The sequence below is a fragment of the Papilio polytes genome, unplaced genomic scaffold (genome assembly GCF_000836215.1).
Source record: "Papilio polytes unplaced genomic scaffold, Ppol_1.0 DF821400.1, whole genome shotgun sequence".
Classification (NCBI taxonomy): domain Eukaryota; kingdom Metazoa; phylum Arthropoda; class Insecta; order Lepidoptera; family Papilionidae; genus Papilio; species Papilio polytes.
In genome coordinates, this window is record NW_013527804.1 from 6720789 (window position 1) to 6736815 (window position 16027).

Below are 16027 nucleotides of genomic sequence, written 5' to 3' on the forward strand. Positions count from 1 at the left end.
CTGCTCCAGACGCTCCCACTCGCCGCGTTCTGACACATACAAAACACAACTGCTAAATGCAACGGCGACATTGTCGTAAATTATCACCATCAAAATAAAAATGTTAGAAGCGATTTTGAATCTGAATAAAACATGCCTAAATAAAATTTCCAACATAACAATTTTTCTAAACATTTTACCGAGAATAACCCTCAGTATCGACGAGTGGAGATAAATTGTGATAGAGCACGTCCGGCCCGCGGCTGGCAGACTGCCACCAATCTACAGCACCTACTGGAGTAACTGAGTGTTTACGTAACATTGGCTAGCAAACACTGAAGAACGAAGTAATTGACATACATTTAGATGTCACTGAGTGACTCTAAAACTATCTTGTCTTGTATGTAGTTACCGAGGGAATACCGCCAAAAGTCCCTGAGCGGTAGAGAGCCGCCGGCGCCGCGGCCGCCCAGCACGTACAGGTGGCCGCCCAGCAGTGTCGCTGAGTGCTTGGCGCGCGAGCACGGCGCCGCGCCACCTCCGCCCCCACTCTCCACACACGTCCACATCTCACCTGGGAAGAACATCAAATACTACAACTAAAACTAATATTCGTTACCTGTGACCGACCCAAAAAAGGATTTTATTACTCCATACCAAAATAACAATTACAGACAACTACAAAAGCCATTCTGTCGTCCTCCAACAACCAACAACCTTGTATGATCTTCGATTGTTGTTACAATCTTTAAGGATTAAAAATAATAATAAAAATTTTACGGCTAAGGAAAAACTGCTCGAAACAGAATTGTTTCTATTGATCGTCCATTAATAATTTTAGCCGACGAAAAGTCCTTTGATCTTATAGTTGCAATTTAGTAAAAGGGTTTCCACACCCTTGTAGCTATAATCACAGGGTTCAAGGACTCAACGAGTTTCCCGGTGAAATGCATCGTTCGGCGTTCCCTATGACCCGGCGTCCCACGTGTCAGGCGGCCGTTAAATGAAATGCGAGCGTCCCTAGAGCCCTGTAGTCCCTGCCTACTGCTCCATAAGTATTGCTCATTGAAGCTCTTTAAAGACACTCTGTCGGGAAATGTCATTTTAACATGTAAATATTGACGAGACGAGAGAAACATCGGTTCTGTTAAGAACGAAGGAGTTTTTTATATTAACAGAAAGTTATTTTCATGTTTAGAATTTTGAAATATCACGTTTGTTATTGAAGTGCATTAATAACTAAGAATTAGAAAACATAGTATAGAATTAAGCATAGATAGATTTAAATGTTAACTGGTTACAATAGTTGCTCGGGTATGTTTGATTTGAAGCAAGCTGCATTTCTTTTGGACGTATTCGCGTCTACTCGTATATGAGATAGTTACACGTTTACAACGTTTCGTAGCTATGTGCTACGCCGCGCCGTAGAGGCCAGAGTGACTTTCGTAGGTAATCAGAATTAAATTTTACAACATTAGATTACTTTGGATTGCGGTTCGTGAATGCTTTATTTTCTTCAGACAATTTTAAGGATCTCAATTATCACATAATATCGTGATATGAGAATGAACTTTACTAGCAATTATTTAAAAAAATAAGTTCCGTCAAATTATGTTTATTTCTGATGCCAAAGTTAAAAGATCAAAGTATCGATGTGTATTGCATTAAATATTTATCCAGGTCCGGGCTACTGGTCGCTCCGCTCGCAACCCTTTGTGAGCGCCCTCTGCCGCAGCCCGCGGGAGCCACCCCGCCCCTCCGCTTCCGAAGCATAAACAAAAACCAGACTAACACTTTTTTCATTTAGCTTTATTTGTTTACAAGAGCAACGAGCAACCAGTTCAGTTAGAGAAAGGGTTTTCCACAGCAACGACTATTTTGTTTATTTTTGGAAATACAAAAAATCTTTAAAGGCATTTGTTAAAATGGAGTACCAGTTATATAAACCATAAATGTAGCTGGTTATGGGTTGTTGTGTTGTATGCTGTTATGTTAAATTAAACGAAATAAATTAAAATACTTGAACTATTACTCACTATGCAATTAAAGTTGTTTTTTATTTTGTTTAACACTGTATATTTTTAGAATGGCAATAAAAAGGGTTTTTTTTTTTAAGTTAACCCTTTTTTATTTCAAGTTGTTAATCTCTTCATATATTTAATTTTAGGTAATGCTGGCTTTGGTACATCGATTCATCATAATTTATGTATTTTAATTACAACGAGGTCTAACGTTGAATAAAAGCGGTTTCACGAGTGCAGCGGCGACCCCTCGGCCGGCGGCAGGCGAAGGGGTGGGGCACGCCGGGGTGGAGGCACGGTGGGGTGGCACACAACGGCGGGGGCACGCCGTACGCTGGGGGTCGCTTATCTCGTCGACTGGCGCTTAGCTCGGTGTGTGGGCCGAGCTCCGTTGCCACATCAGTGGACTTAATTGAGGGTCCCTACACAGCTTTGATGTGTACCTAACTAGAACACCTCTATTCCGAGACTTTATTGAGGTCGCGTTTGGATTTTGCGGTCGTATTAAATTTGGCACCAAAGTAAATTGATTGTAAATGTTCTAAAAACGTACTGTAGGCAAAAAAAAAATTGGCGATATATATCGCCAATTATATATATTCATATGAATTACTTATGGCTATCGTACGAACAATGTTTTTCATTTTGATTATTGGCTGTTAGTAGTTAGGTCAAAGCTCTAGACTTTTCAAGTTGGTATATCACTGTGCGATATAAATTACTTCGTTCACTTAATTAATATCTCTTTCGTGGCTTTTTAACTCCTTGACATCCTTTGTGTTTGATGAACAGAGCACGGATCTAATCCACTCGACTTGCGGCTTGTTCAAGCTGAAACTAGGTTCAAGGTGACATGTCGGTTTTATATAGACTACCTAAAAGTTTACGTAATTCAGGTCGAATTTTTATCCTGTGAAAATCTTCTTCTATTGGTTTAATAACAAATTTATTCAGTGATTTTTTACATAAAAATCTCTCTTCAGTTCGTGTTACCACCCTTCTATACTGTTCATACATTTGTTATAGTTACTTACATACTACATTTTTGAGCTTCAAAGAATGTAAAAGTTTAGTAACAAAAATGTAAAGAAAGATTTTAGTTTTCCCCTCCGCCGGAAGCATACAAAAGGCGGGTTGCGGGCCTGTCGCACAGTGGCGCACAGTGGCGCTGTGTGCCGTGTGTGCAGGGCCAGGGTGCACGATGTTTTGTTGGCTCGGCTCGGCCCCGCTCACGTCGTGAGTACGGTTGCTCGCGTGACGCTCGTTTTATTGTAACGTGCATTTGACATCGAAATGCCGCACGCGATACACCTTAAATAGCTTGAAATATTGTCATAAGATATAATATGGTTTTATTGATTATTCATACTTTTGTGTATAGTGCCTAGAGTTATGAAGAATTTGTAAGAAAATACTAATTAAATATTACACATGATTGTGGCTTTTTAGAAAGAATGCAATCTAGCTAACAACTTAGTTCCTTGTTGTTTGTATACTAGAATATTCAGTGTATTTTCGTTACTGATCAACATCAAATAAAAACAGCCACCGTGTCATTTGTCACATTGTCTAGTCTCACTCATCGACACGGTGTCACATTTGCATCGATTTAAATTCCCGTCACGGTGAAGGGCCCGGCCCCAGCCGGCGGCAACATGGGCCCGACAAATTGGATTTGAGTTCCCCGTCTGCAAGTTGCATTCACTAACTTCTGATAGATGAATTGAGAAAAGTTATCTTTTCTGAAATCGGTTAAAAATAAAATTTAACATATGTTTTTTACCGACGTCAACATTAAAAAAAATAATTTAATTTGTGCGCCAAAATTAAGTAAGAACCTCCGCCAGCATTCGTTATGTTAAAAAAGAACGCAATTCTGTACCACCGTAAAAATTTAGCATATTCATTGAAAAGTTTCATATGTTCGAAACATCGAAATGTTTTTGAGGATGAGCGCGGTCGGGGCGTGCGGCATTAACTAAATATTTCTCTTTCATGTACTTCAAAAGGATGTAGCTCGCTAATAATCCTCGGGAGGGGACTTTTTTATTTAATATTTTATTCCACGCATTAAGTACAAAGTTAACTTAAGTTAAAGGTACTGATTTTGATATTTACTAATAATTGTATGATTTGTTACTGATCCGAAGGAAATATTCAGTCGATCAGTGTCAACGTAAAATGAAAAATACATTACATTTAAATTTGACAGCTAAAGTAATGTATGACAAATTGTGAAATTATTATAGTTAGGGAATAAATGTTAGTAAATAATTCTTGATATTCGTAGTTATTCGCTCTCAGATTTGTAAGTCCTATAGGATAGAAATTCACAAAATAATAAAATGTTTAGCTAATTAGACCGAAAGTCTTTTCAAAATGTCAAATACTCAAAATATTATTACCGTCAACATTTTAACTGCGGATTCACCACAACACACTTTATTTACACACTACTATTCACAAATTAGGAAAAACATTCCTTGACATTTTAAGTTTAAAGTTGGTTATTGCTCGCGGAGAGGTCCCCGCCTCGTTCAGAGGGTGAACAGCCCTCACGTGGCCGCTACCGATGCTGTTATGTAATAACATCGAGTCCGTCTATCAACGACCAGACGCCAGCTTGTTGGAGCCTAATTAAAGGACTTCTGTATACGAATCTTATAGCTGTAGCACCCTCATCGATTATGCATTTACGACAGAAACAGATGGTATCTATTCTCAAAGATTAAATAGACTTATCTGGCAGTATTAAATAAAGCAGGTGAAACTTCACAGTAAGACCTACTATACTCTGGTTCAAGCAATCGGCATTAAGGAAGTGGAGTTTCTTAAATTTATATGCGCCATACACGAACAGCTGACGGATTTTCATTTAATCTTCACTTAAGGCTTGTTTTCTTAACTCTAATACTTGCTTGTAGCTGTCTTTGTGTATTTGCATTAATCAATCGTAAAACCCAGACGATATATTAAAGAAGATTTTATAACTGCAAAGTTGCTTCTGCGAACTTACGATAGATTAGTGCGATACTTGCACACTAATTAAATTGTGGAACAAACACCTTTCACTGCGAAATTCACCAGCATTGTTCCACCGCGAAATAAGTTATTCCTCGAGAAATAATAATAATAATAATAATATTTATTTATTACAGATAAAGATCCAATATTATGTTAGTATGTACATTTTACTTAAATTTTACTTAAATTACATTTTACTTAAATATTGCACCTCAAAAATTTATCGTGAATACTTTCATCTGAAAATACCATGTGATCTGTTTGAGTTAAAGTGTACTTATGAAGCAGTACGGTGGATAAGAGCTGCGCGATGTCTGTGGGCTAGGACACCGCCTGGGGCCGCGCGACACACTTGACCCTTTTTGTACCATAAAATTGTACCACTTGTATCACGCACAGATTTCTCTGTACAAATTCCATCATTAATGTGAGAAAAATACGACGTTCTGAGACGCCCGGTCAGCGAATTCTCATTTGAATGTTCCCCGAGGCTTGAGGGATTAACTTGGTCTATGCTTTTTCAAAATAATTGCTTGGTTTTTATTTTTTTTAACACTTCTAGTATTATTTCGGAAGTAGCAAATCTTTACACTTACTAGAAATTGCTAACTGTATTCCTGTATGAAAAACATTTATATAATACGAGCTGTTGCCCGCGACTTCGTCCGCGTGGTATTAGAGAACAAACGAACTATATAAATTACAAAAATCTACGTATCCCTCGGGGACCGGACATTTGTCGGGGATGAAGCTTATCCCATGTGTACTCCAGACTTTGTTTTATATCTGTGCCAAATTTCAATAAGATATGTTGAACCGTTGCAGAATGATCGAGTAAACATTAAAAAACTAAATTAATGAATCCCACGGGAACCGTAACTATTGTCGGGATAAAAGTAGCCTATGTGTTCTTCCAGACTATGCTCTAAACCTGTGCCAAATTTCATGGAGATCCGTTCAGCCGTTTAGACTACAAACGCTAACAAACATCCATCCATCCATCCATCTAAACTTTCGCATTTATAATATTAGTAAGATTAGTAAGAAGTAAGATTGCTTAATCTTTATGTCATTTTTTGGTCATGAAACTCCATGTTTACGTTTAAAAAGAGGGTAAAAACATTGTGTTGTGTAACACAGCGCTCGTTGGTATTGTCTTGTGCACTTTGCGTACAGGTGTGAACATCCCTTTGCCGGCACATCGAGGGGTTAACAGCCACTACACGGCGCGCAACAATGAACAGTTTAACAATATCTTGTCTAATACTTAGACTTCAGTACTCTGTGAGAGCACTGCCTAAATAGTAATGGAACTACTTTGACCTTAACAATAATGGTACCGTGTTATTACCAATACTCCATAGTCAGAAAAATGACTTGGCTTTGTGTGACATCTAATTGTAGTCACTTTTCCGTATAAGTCCAAGATTATTAAGATAAAATAACTAAATAATTTTATAAGAACTAATTGGATCAGCAGATCTTTTGTTAAGATTAAAACACATTCCGCGACACAAAGATCGTCTTCAGATCAACGATTGTTGTTGGTCGTCCTAATTAGAAATCAAAGCACGAGCTGCCGCAATCATTACAGAAATCTCGATAGCTACTTGCCCTCTATTTGAAGTAAAACCTTTTTTTATCTATATCTTGTCTACATTTTTTATTACACGATCTTGAGGAAACGAATTCGATTATCAAATTACGTAACAAAACTTAGTTCTGAGATCAGATGTACACGACGCTGTAAAAGGTAGCGACATACCGTTAATATTCATATTTTTTTTCATAACAAAGGATAGTAACAAATAAGAGCGCTCTGTGAATTAATATAAAAATACTAACAGTAATTAGAATTAGGGCCCGATTAAGTTTTAATGCGTCAAACACACGCACTTAGTCTTTTTAAGCACTTCCCGAGTGTTATCATTACTTAACTAAGACGACTTACTTACCGGCCACTCAGCATCCTTTTAATATCAACATTTCAAACACATTCGCGATAATTTAATGACATACATGAATTAAGTGTACGCACATTATCTGTACAATTTTTGTTTAAAATTCGAGTCGAATAATTTATTAGATTAATGTAACAAAGTGCAATGAACCGGCAGTTGTTTTGCGCAAGGAAAAGATCTCCCGTATCGGAGGTGCGCAAGGGACTGAGGGTCGGCTCGACGGTTGGCGGGGTCCGTTCAGAAGCAAACTGATTTCTGCAATACGCAGGCGTGTGTTTATTGTTACGTATTCACCTCGACATGTTGTTTACGGGCTTGTTTTTAATTAATTCATGTGATAAGACACAATAAAGGTTATGACATTCGAAAACATAAGTACAGTTCTGAAGAATTTACATTTTGCTGAAAGATTTTTCATGTAAATGTCACATTTACGTTACGATGAAACTGACTCCATTTGTTGAACTCCAACAAAAAGGAACCCGCTGTAATTAGTGATTTACACCAATTTAACAATGCAATTAAACCATTAGTCAGGTTCTGTAACATGTTTTCTGTGATTATAATAATAATCACATTGAAAACAAAACACCAGAAGCTATATAAAATGCAATTTACATCGACAGTTTTAACTAGTTCCCGGAAAAGTTTTATCGCATTTCAGAACGTGCAAAATCGATAAGGCGGGAAAGCGCGGGAAGCTCGACAGGGTAGCCATTTTGTCGAGTGCGTTGCTATGACAACGGTAACAAAGCGACTAACTTGCTGTGATGAAGTTTATTAAAAAATGAATTAAACACTATAGTGAATTCGTATTTTTTTAATACGTTTTCAGTTTTAATTGACATTAAATGCTTTATTAATCGACCTAACTGCAATGAAGTAAAAATAAATAGATTAATCATACAAAATCATATAACAAAAAATAAAATAAAGGTTGTACACTACTTTAGTGCCAACAGTAAGGTACAAACATCAACACAATCTCGTAGATTCAGGGCGCTAAACGGATCAGTGAGGCGAGAGAAGCCAATAAATCAGCACCTGCTACCCACCCTGTCCCCGGAGGGGGTCGTAAATATGTACTAAGCAGTACACGTGTCTGTCAAAGCCGAATTATTTGTGTTAGTGAAGTTGAGGCGATAACAAAAAATATCATATTATAATGATTTGTGATTGTGTCTCCTAAAATGTTGCACTACTTTTAAAGACTAGTTAGGTGTACATGGAATTATCTAAAGTACTGCGAATTACGGTCTAATAAAAGACATCACGAACGACCATTCAGGTTATTACGTTAAGTGACCAGCTCTGTTACAGAATACGTATCGGCAAGTTCTATGAGATAATCGAATCTGAACACTTCTGATGCTAAATTTTGGGTAAAATAATTACAAAAGAGGCTAACCATCCGTTGTGCGTAGCGGTTACCTTTAACATGTGGACTAGTGTGTAAAAATTTGGGTCACTGCGGAGCTAGGCAAAGGCGTGGCCGATTGCGTGCACGATAGTGTTTTAGATCATTGACCTGATGCCATTTTATTATCCGAATATTCTGTTATAAGTTTTAAGCTCAAATCAGTACTTATTGACCCACACGATGAAAAAACTCGTAAGGCTTGAAATTCTTTACTTTGTTAATTTATTAACGATAAGATTCTGGCAGTATCTTAAATTAACTGTGCAATACCAATATCGTTATGTCCATTTTCTCTATTTCGTAATGTGTGCCAAAGGCCCATCCTCAGTTCAATTCAATTCAGGGATCTAATTAATCGCAGCGATTAGTTGTCGGGGCCGGAGAACATAGAGTTGGTTTATCTTGATTAAGCCGAACGATTCCTTGGGGACTGATTACTTTGTTTTTCGGAAGCGAATTAACTAACAAAAGAAGCCTGATTTTCTTTGATTCAAGGGTATATTTCGGTTAGCATATGCATGTGAATGTAGTATTCTTCTACGTTACGTTACGTTTGTTATTTAGAAGACAGTGCAATACCCATAACCTTCGCTAATCAAACTCTTGTACTATTTTAAATATTTAAAAGTACGTACCTTCGCATGTTTGGTTATAAATCTCTTCAGAACTCATGCCGGCAATGAAGTGGATGACCTGAAGAAAAAACATCTTAATCTTAGTATAATGATGACAGTTAGTGAACCTTCAGATGAGGGATCATACGATAGAATACGATTTCAATAACGCTAGCCGAGTGCGGCTAGGTCAACTGGACACAAATCTCATTCACTCATTAGTTGAGGATAAAATTGTGTGGATGGCGATGTTTTTCTTCACCATAAGAGCGTCAAATAGATGTAACATCGTACATGAACGTGGTAATCCACTATTTGTTTAATAACAAAGGCCTTCTATAATAGGTAGAATTTAAGTTTCTCCATGATTATCTTAAGACTTATGGCACAATGTTGGTAATTTTATTCGCGCAGAAATAAAGTTCTATGAAAATATTTCAATACAAATTAATATCTTTACTATTTTCAAACATAAATTTGTATGAATAAATGACAGAAGATGAGCTATTCCCACCTTGAATAGTTTTATACAATGGAAACAGAATCTTTTTAGCACAAATACAATTTCTATAACGAATATCCGAAATGACTGTCACTGTCATGTTCATGTCATCTGCTGTCAACTGTCATTCGTTTATCGTATAAATGTCTATGTAATTTTACGTATCTTTTAAAAAAAAACTGGTTTAAAAGTAATATAATAAAAATAAATTACACTGTTTGGCTTTGTAAGTCAACAAACAAAGCATTTATAACACGATCGCGGGTGTCGGCGTTCGTCTAGGTCCGACCGTGCACTGTTTACAAGTGTAGGAAGTAATGCCGAGGTATAATTATGTTTTAGATACAGGTGGTGCGTAGGACGCACTTGTAGCACTGTGCCTACATGTTTATAGATACAAAAGGTTTACGGTTCGGTTGGGATTGTTACAGATAATATCCCATGAGAGTGTTCGAAGCCAAGCGCCGAATTGTGCAGACAAAATGACTCGCCCCGGTCCTCCGAGCGATAATCTTCCCACAGTAAGCTATTTACTTGTTAGTTAGATGTTACATATTGTTAAAAATACATAAAAGGAGCAATGGAGACTGAACAATTATATGAATAATTTTAGATGTGTAACAATATTGGATTATTCTAAAACATTTAAATATATTAGGTAGAGTTTATTATAACTGTTAAAATTAAAATCCAGATAGTCTGCAATTATTTAAATATTGATTTTGGTGTATTTGTTATTCAAGAGAAATTTAGAGTGATAAGATGAATATTTGCTTATTGGAACTTGATAAGATTAAATATATTAATTAAAAGTATGTTTTCCCACTTTATACAGAGCTCTTGTTATTGTCAATATGAAATGTACAAATTAGGTACTTTCTATTCTAATAAAACCTTTAAAATTAAAAAGATCTATAATTACTTTGGTACTTAAAACACATAATATGTAAACACTAAAACTCATCAACTTAATTTTAACTTTGAGCCACTAGTAAAGTTTATAGTGTGACATATGTTGTGTGGTGGTTGCAGGTGAAGTTGGTGGTGGTGGGGGATGGTGGCGTGGGCAAGAGTGCCATCACCATCCAGTTCTTCCAGAAGCTGTTTGTGACGGACTACGACCCCACTATTGAGGACTCCTACATACAGCACACTGAAGTTGATGGACAGTGGTGTATATTGGATGGTACATGTTTACTTACTTTATTTTTCCTGACTGAAAGGAGGTTTTGTGAGTACAGTTGGAGACATCTGCAATGTATGACTTACAGAAAAATTACTCTTACAAAAAATCAATATGTTAACAGCAATTACTTGCATATTATTGACCAGCTTTTATTGTTTACATTTAAAAATAGTTTATCTCGGCTTCTACAAATATGTTAATTATTTAGCTTTTAAGGTTGCTTTTAAACTGCCAGTTATCTTGATAGTACATATGTATTTTCATTTGTATATTATCAATACTGGTTGCAAGAACATTAAAGGTATTCAAGTGTAGTAACCAATGTTTTTTTTTAAACTATTTTGTGTTGTTTACAACTATTTTATGACATTCAGCTAGGTTTTAAGTATTTCATTGTAATCAATATTGTGTTAAGTAGTTTCTAGGTTTTGAGTTTGTTAATTACATATCCAGTGCTGGACACGGCGGGGCAGGAGGAGTTCAGCGCGATGCGGGAGCAGTACATGCGCAAGGGGGACGGCTTCCTGCTCGTGTACTCCGTCACCGACGCGCAGAGCTACCAGAACATTCGCCACTTCCACACGCAGATCCTGCGCGTCAAGGACAGGTACACATGTGACTCCTCTACACTACACATTTGTTACATCTGTGTCAATGAACATTAACATACTATTTACTTTAAAATGTGAATTTGTGAAATAACCTGCATTTTACCCCGAGACATAGACAAGATAAAATAAGATGTCTCAAGTCGAAAATTTTCGAGCGGAGTGTGTTACCTGTGATGTCATGCAGAACAGAATCGGTTCCTTACTGGACAACATTAGTCAGCTCTGTCAAGCAAATGCTAATTGTAAGAGTCAATGCTCGTAGTCGGTCTGCGAGGTCGCTTCTGTAATAATGTGATCCGCGACAGAACGAAGATCTGTAGATGGAGCGAGGATCAGATGAGTTGAGGCAGTCCATGGGGAGAGGGCCAGTGTGTGTGTGTGTGTGCGCAGGGAGACGTACCCGATGCTGGTGGCGGCCAACAAGGTGGACCTGGTGCACGCGCGCGCCGTCAGCGAGGAGGCGGGCCGCGAGCTGGCGCGCGCGCTCGCCGCGCCCTACATCGAGACCAGCGCCAAGGAGCCGCCGCTCAACATCGACGCCGCCTTCCATGAGGTCTGCGTCTCCTCGCACCTCCATTCACCTTCTCGCACCTTCTCGCACCTCCTTCCTATACCTCCTTTACTCCTCGAACGCTTCTTCAAATTATGTGAGAATAGTGATTTTTGGATGATATCACAATCATTTTTTTAGAAATAGTATTCTGTATCATAATAAGTAGTATAAATTTAAATGATGAAAATCGCGCTCCTTGACCCCTTGTACTATAAAACGAAAATGAATTTGTACATGTTTATTGTTGGCCGCAGCTGGTGCGCATCATCCGCAAGCATCCGCAGCAGGAGGAGAAGCAGCGCCGCCGCCGCCGCGGCCTCGGCCTCGGCCGCTGCGCCCTGCTCTGAGCTGCTCTGAGCTGAACTGAGCTGTCCTGCTAAACTATTGCACAATATTTTTAATTAATTTCCACAGAAAAGGTCGGTATTTAACACTAGTGATTCGTCCCCAGGGTGGCAAAGAATAAATGGCAACTTTATTCATTAAAAAAAAATTAACTCATAGGACAAAGAAACTTTAATCGCGATTTCCTAAAAACATACATTTCAAGTAATTCTTTTTAGGAATAAAGGTATATGTCTTATATTCATACACTTTTCGTTAATGTAAGTTCTACGAGTCTCGGAGCCATTTCGATGCAAACGATCAAAACTGTTCTTTTTATAATATAGACCAAAATCCCGCACAAAATTATTGATTTATTTAAAAAAAATGAGTTTTATTGTGTGTGGCACAGCGCGGCTTTGACAAGAAGTGTATGTGTGTGTGATGTTGGTGCGCGCCGAGAGATGGCGCTGTCCCAAGCGCACTGACCACGACTTTAGTTTCAACTTTAAAATCACTAATATTGCTGTATTTGCACTTTATGTTATGTTTTAAGTATTATATGTTTATGTATAAGTAAGCGTAATGAAAATAATGTAAATGAAGTGTTATTGCTAATTCAAATCCCATTTAGTGAAGTATAATTCGTATTATTTGTAAGGGACACCAAAAAAAAAACCAAAGATTTTTAAAAACTCCAAAAAGAAATTAAACGTCTTAAAGCCACGACGATTTTATCGTGTAGTTGATAAGAAAATGTATGGAATTGAAATTAAAATAAGAGTTGTGAGAACTCGCTCACTTAATGTATCGGATACACTCATTTTAAGACGAAACTACTTTTAAAAGCCAAGTACGTAGCAAATTATAAAAGCGTTACTTGACCAGGAATATAAAAAACTTCGTAGAAATATAGAACTAATCTCTTTTTAAGCCAGGATTTTTATATTCTTGCTATTAAATGTTTCATGTTTCAGAAAATAATTCCTGCGACGATTTGTTAAAACAAGAACCAATTTTAGTTGGTAAATATATCGCAGTTGCTCATTGATTTTGAAGACTCAATGTCGATAAATGTTTAAATTAGAAGAATATGTAGTTCTTGTAGCTTTATTGTTAAATAAAATAAAGACAATGACAAGTTGAATGAAATGTAATAACTTGAACCTACAACAGTAGGTGTGACGTCTGTCTGTACGTGTGCTGCGGGCTGTCTGTCTGCCTATTTTATTGTATTATTTTTGATACTGGGAGATATCTCTGATTCTTTATATTTTACAATTAATGTCGTTTTACAACAGCGCCATCTATTATTAATAGCTAAAACGACAATGTCATGACATGAGAATGATTTTAGGATGTTTAGGTTAAAAATAAAATTGCTTCCACATACCAAAGATTTAATTATTTCTCGTTTTGTTTTACCTTACGTTGGAAAGACAGACAGAGCCGCGCGACTCGTCACTAGTTCACTAGCTGTAAGCGTATGTATTGTTGTACTTGTATGTTTTATATGTTAAAACACAATAAAAACTTGTGTCTATAAGCTGTTTTATTTAGTTTGTTAATAACCGGAAATCCAAATGTCAACGTCACAAAACTCAATGGTATCTATAAGATTGCTTTAAAAAGTTATTACGAGAATCCGAAGCTTTATATCTCTTTTTATGGAAATAGCGCGACCGGATGAATATAAAATTGCACTAAAGTTAACGTGCAAAAAAACTATGTTTAATATAAAATCATTGAATATAAATTCTGATCGAATACGGACCAAGGAGCAGTCACTAGGTTAAATTTTCGTGTTTCCCGTTGGGCCGATCGGCCTATTGATTAATCGACCCAATAAGAAAATTCTATTGGCGGATAGGCCGATCGGTCCAACGGCAAATATCCTTTATCATAGGTTAATGCGTAAAAAATAGAATAGACATTAAAAATATGTGTGCGGGACGTGCCGCGCGCCGCCGACTCGCGCTTAGCGCCCTCCACCGCCCGCGGATTATCCTAATAATAACAAACAAACCTCCCTCTACTACGCTGCTACATTTTTTCTCACCGTCGTAAAACCTTCGGTAGTAAAAACGGAGGCAGAATCTGTATAAGCTACCGAAAAAGGAAGAATTTTTCATTTAAATGTTTGTGATGTAATTAAGATTAGTGACTTACTGGTACTAGGAACAATTGAGGAATTCCTGTAAATTAAAATTATGTAAAATATGTGTGTTGTAAAATCAATTATCGTTAGTTATAAAAGCTTTTATAAGTATCAATTTATTTGTTTACTCAACGAGGATACGTTTCTGGAACGAGAAGTAAAATAAAGAACAGATAGCCTCATCTAAAGTTCGCTAACAAACTGTTGATTGACCGCAATTTATTCAAACAAAGTGTCCTTAAATTGGAAGACAAACCTCAAGTAAAATAGCCGCGGTCGAGTTGGGAGTTTGACAGAGTTTTGTGAATATAATCAAAGTTTCTGGGGGACGTGCGCAGAATCAACAAATATTAAAAGTATATAAAATTGTCCTCTTCAAACTAAAATGATTTCCTATTTACTCGTATTGTAATTGAAGAAAAGTAACGAAATCACATTTTAGAACATTATATTTTTATATATAACACTAACCGGAGAGACCTACTGACATAATTTTAAAATCTTATTCATTGTGAAAAGGCAATTTCTTTAGCTTGTTATTTAAATCTCACTGAAAATGTAAAAGTAATTAAAAGTGTGAATACACAAAGAAATCCATTGCGGATGAAAAAAGCTTGTCGCTCGAGGCGATTAATTCTCTGCCTCGAGCGAGCTCCGAGTAACCCAGTTTTACGTCCCGTCCCCTGCACCTTCGACACTTAGCCTGTTACAAGTTTCATAAATGCTTATCACCACAAGGCTCCACAATTATATCAATGTCACGGTCAAATGACCTATTAATTTAGGTTCACATAATGTGGCCTAGTGTTTTTTTAAGTTCACCTTAATCTACAATTAAGTTACGCAAAAATGATCACTTGGTTGTGTTTGCCTTGGGACTAACGTAAATCTAGTAAGATATGTCTCATGATTTGCCGTTAAACACTGATCCGTTTATATCGTATTCGATTACTGACATGTTCTGTGAGTGGGAGCCCAATGTAACTGTATATTGTTTATTCAATCTCCATCTTAATGAAGTTTATGTTGTATCAAGGAGTAAATGTCAAATGGTCAGAAATATAGAGACTGTGTGAGGGTCGCCCACGAGACCAATTTCATGATCACTACACTGTGTGGCCAGGGGGCGGGGGAGCGGCGGTAGCGGAGGGACGGCGGAGCGGGGGCAGCTTCCGGGATCAAAGGAGTAATTAACATGACCTCACCTCATGCAGCGACACCGGCCACCGTGTAATTAGAGACTACACTGAGACACAAAGCGAGCTGTAACCTGTAGCCTGCAGCTTGTACCCAGCATCCACAATGTAGACAGTTTGCAAGATTAACAATCGAAAATATTGTAACCTGAATTGCTGCATTTAGTTCACAAATTGCGTACAGCTAAGTAATTAATCTTCTTTTTTTGTGATACTGTACTCCAAATTAGTTTTTTGTTGATTAGTCTCCCTAAGTGTAGGTTTCGAATCTGGATACGAAAGTGAATTTCCAAAAAAACATTGTAAAACATTAACATAAACATTAACAAGAAAACGAGACAGGGAAAAAAGAGCGTTAATACAGAAAATTATATTTACTGAATAGAACTTAATTCGAAAAAGCATGTTATTTTAGTATTTATTGACTTTAGCAAAGCATTCGACATGCTCAAACATAACTTATTAATTGAGAAGTTAG

At 37.1% G+C, this 16027-nt stretch overlaps 1 protein-coding gene and 1 long non-coding RNA gene across 2 annotated transcripts; one reads left to right on the forward strand and one right to left on the reverse strand.

Annotated features, from left to right (window-relative positions):
- LOC106108960 lies at positions 1-9821 on the reverse strand. The gene is made up of 4 exons (XR_001225976.1): positions 9735-9821; positions 9041-9098; positions 392-553; positions 1-29 (listed from the first exon to the last, which is right to left on the reverse strand). It is a non-coding gene; the product is annotated as an uncharacterized LOC106108960 (long non-coding RNA).
- On the forward strand, positions 9596-13738 carry LOC106108959 (ras-related protein M-Ras-like). Its single transcript, XM_013290331.1, has 6 exons — positions 9596-9846; positions 9953-10042; positions 10554-10707; positions 11161-11314; positions 11709-11871; positions 12126-13738. Exons 2-6 carry the CDS (start codon positions 10004-10006, stop codon positions 12216-12218), a joined length of 603 nt encoding a protein of 200 aa, XP_013145785.1. The 5' UTR covers positions 9596-9846; positions 9953-10003; the 3' UTR covers positions 12219-13738.
- Positions 13739-16027: the final 2289 nt, after the last annotated feature.

Coding starts and splice junctions, on each gene's coding strand:
- LOC106108959 (XM_013290331.1), top strand. CDS start 10,004: ATGACTCGCCCCGGTCCTCCGAGCGATAATCTTCCCACA. Junction 10,708..11,160: donor ACAGTGGTGTATATTGGATG/GTACATGTTTAC, acceptor TTACATATCCAG/TGCTGGACACGGCGGGGCAG. Junction 11,872..12,125: donor TCGACGCCGCCTTCCATGAG/GTCTGCGTCTCC, acceptor TGTTGGCCGCAG/CTGGTGCGCATCATCCGCAA.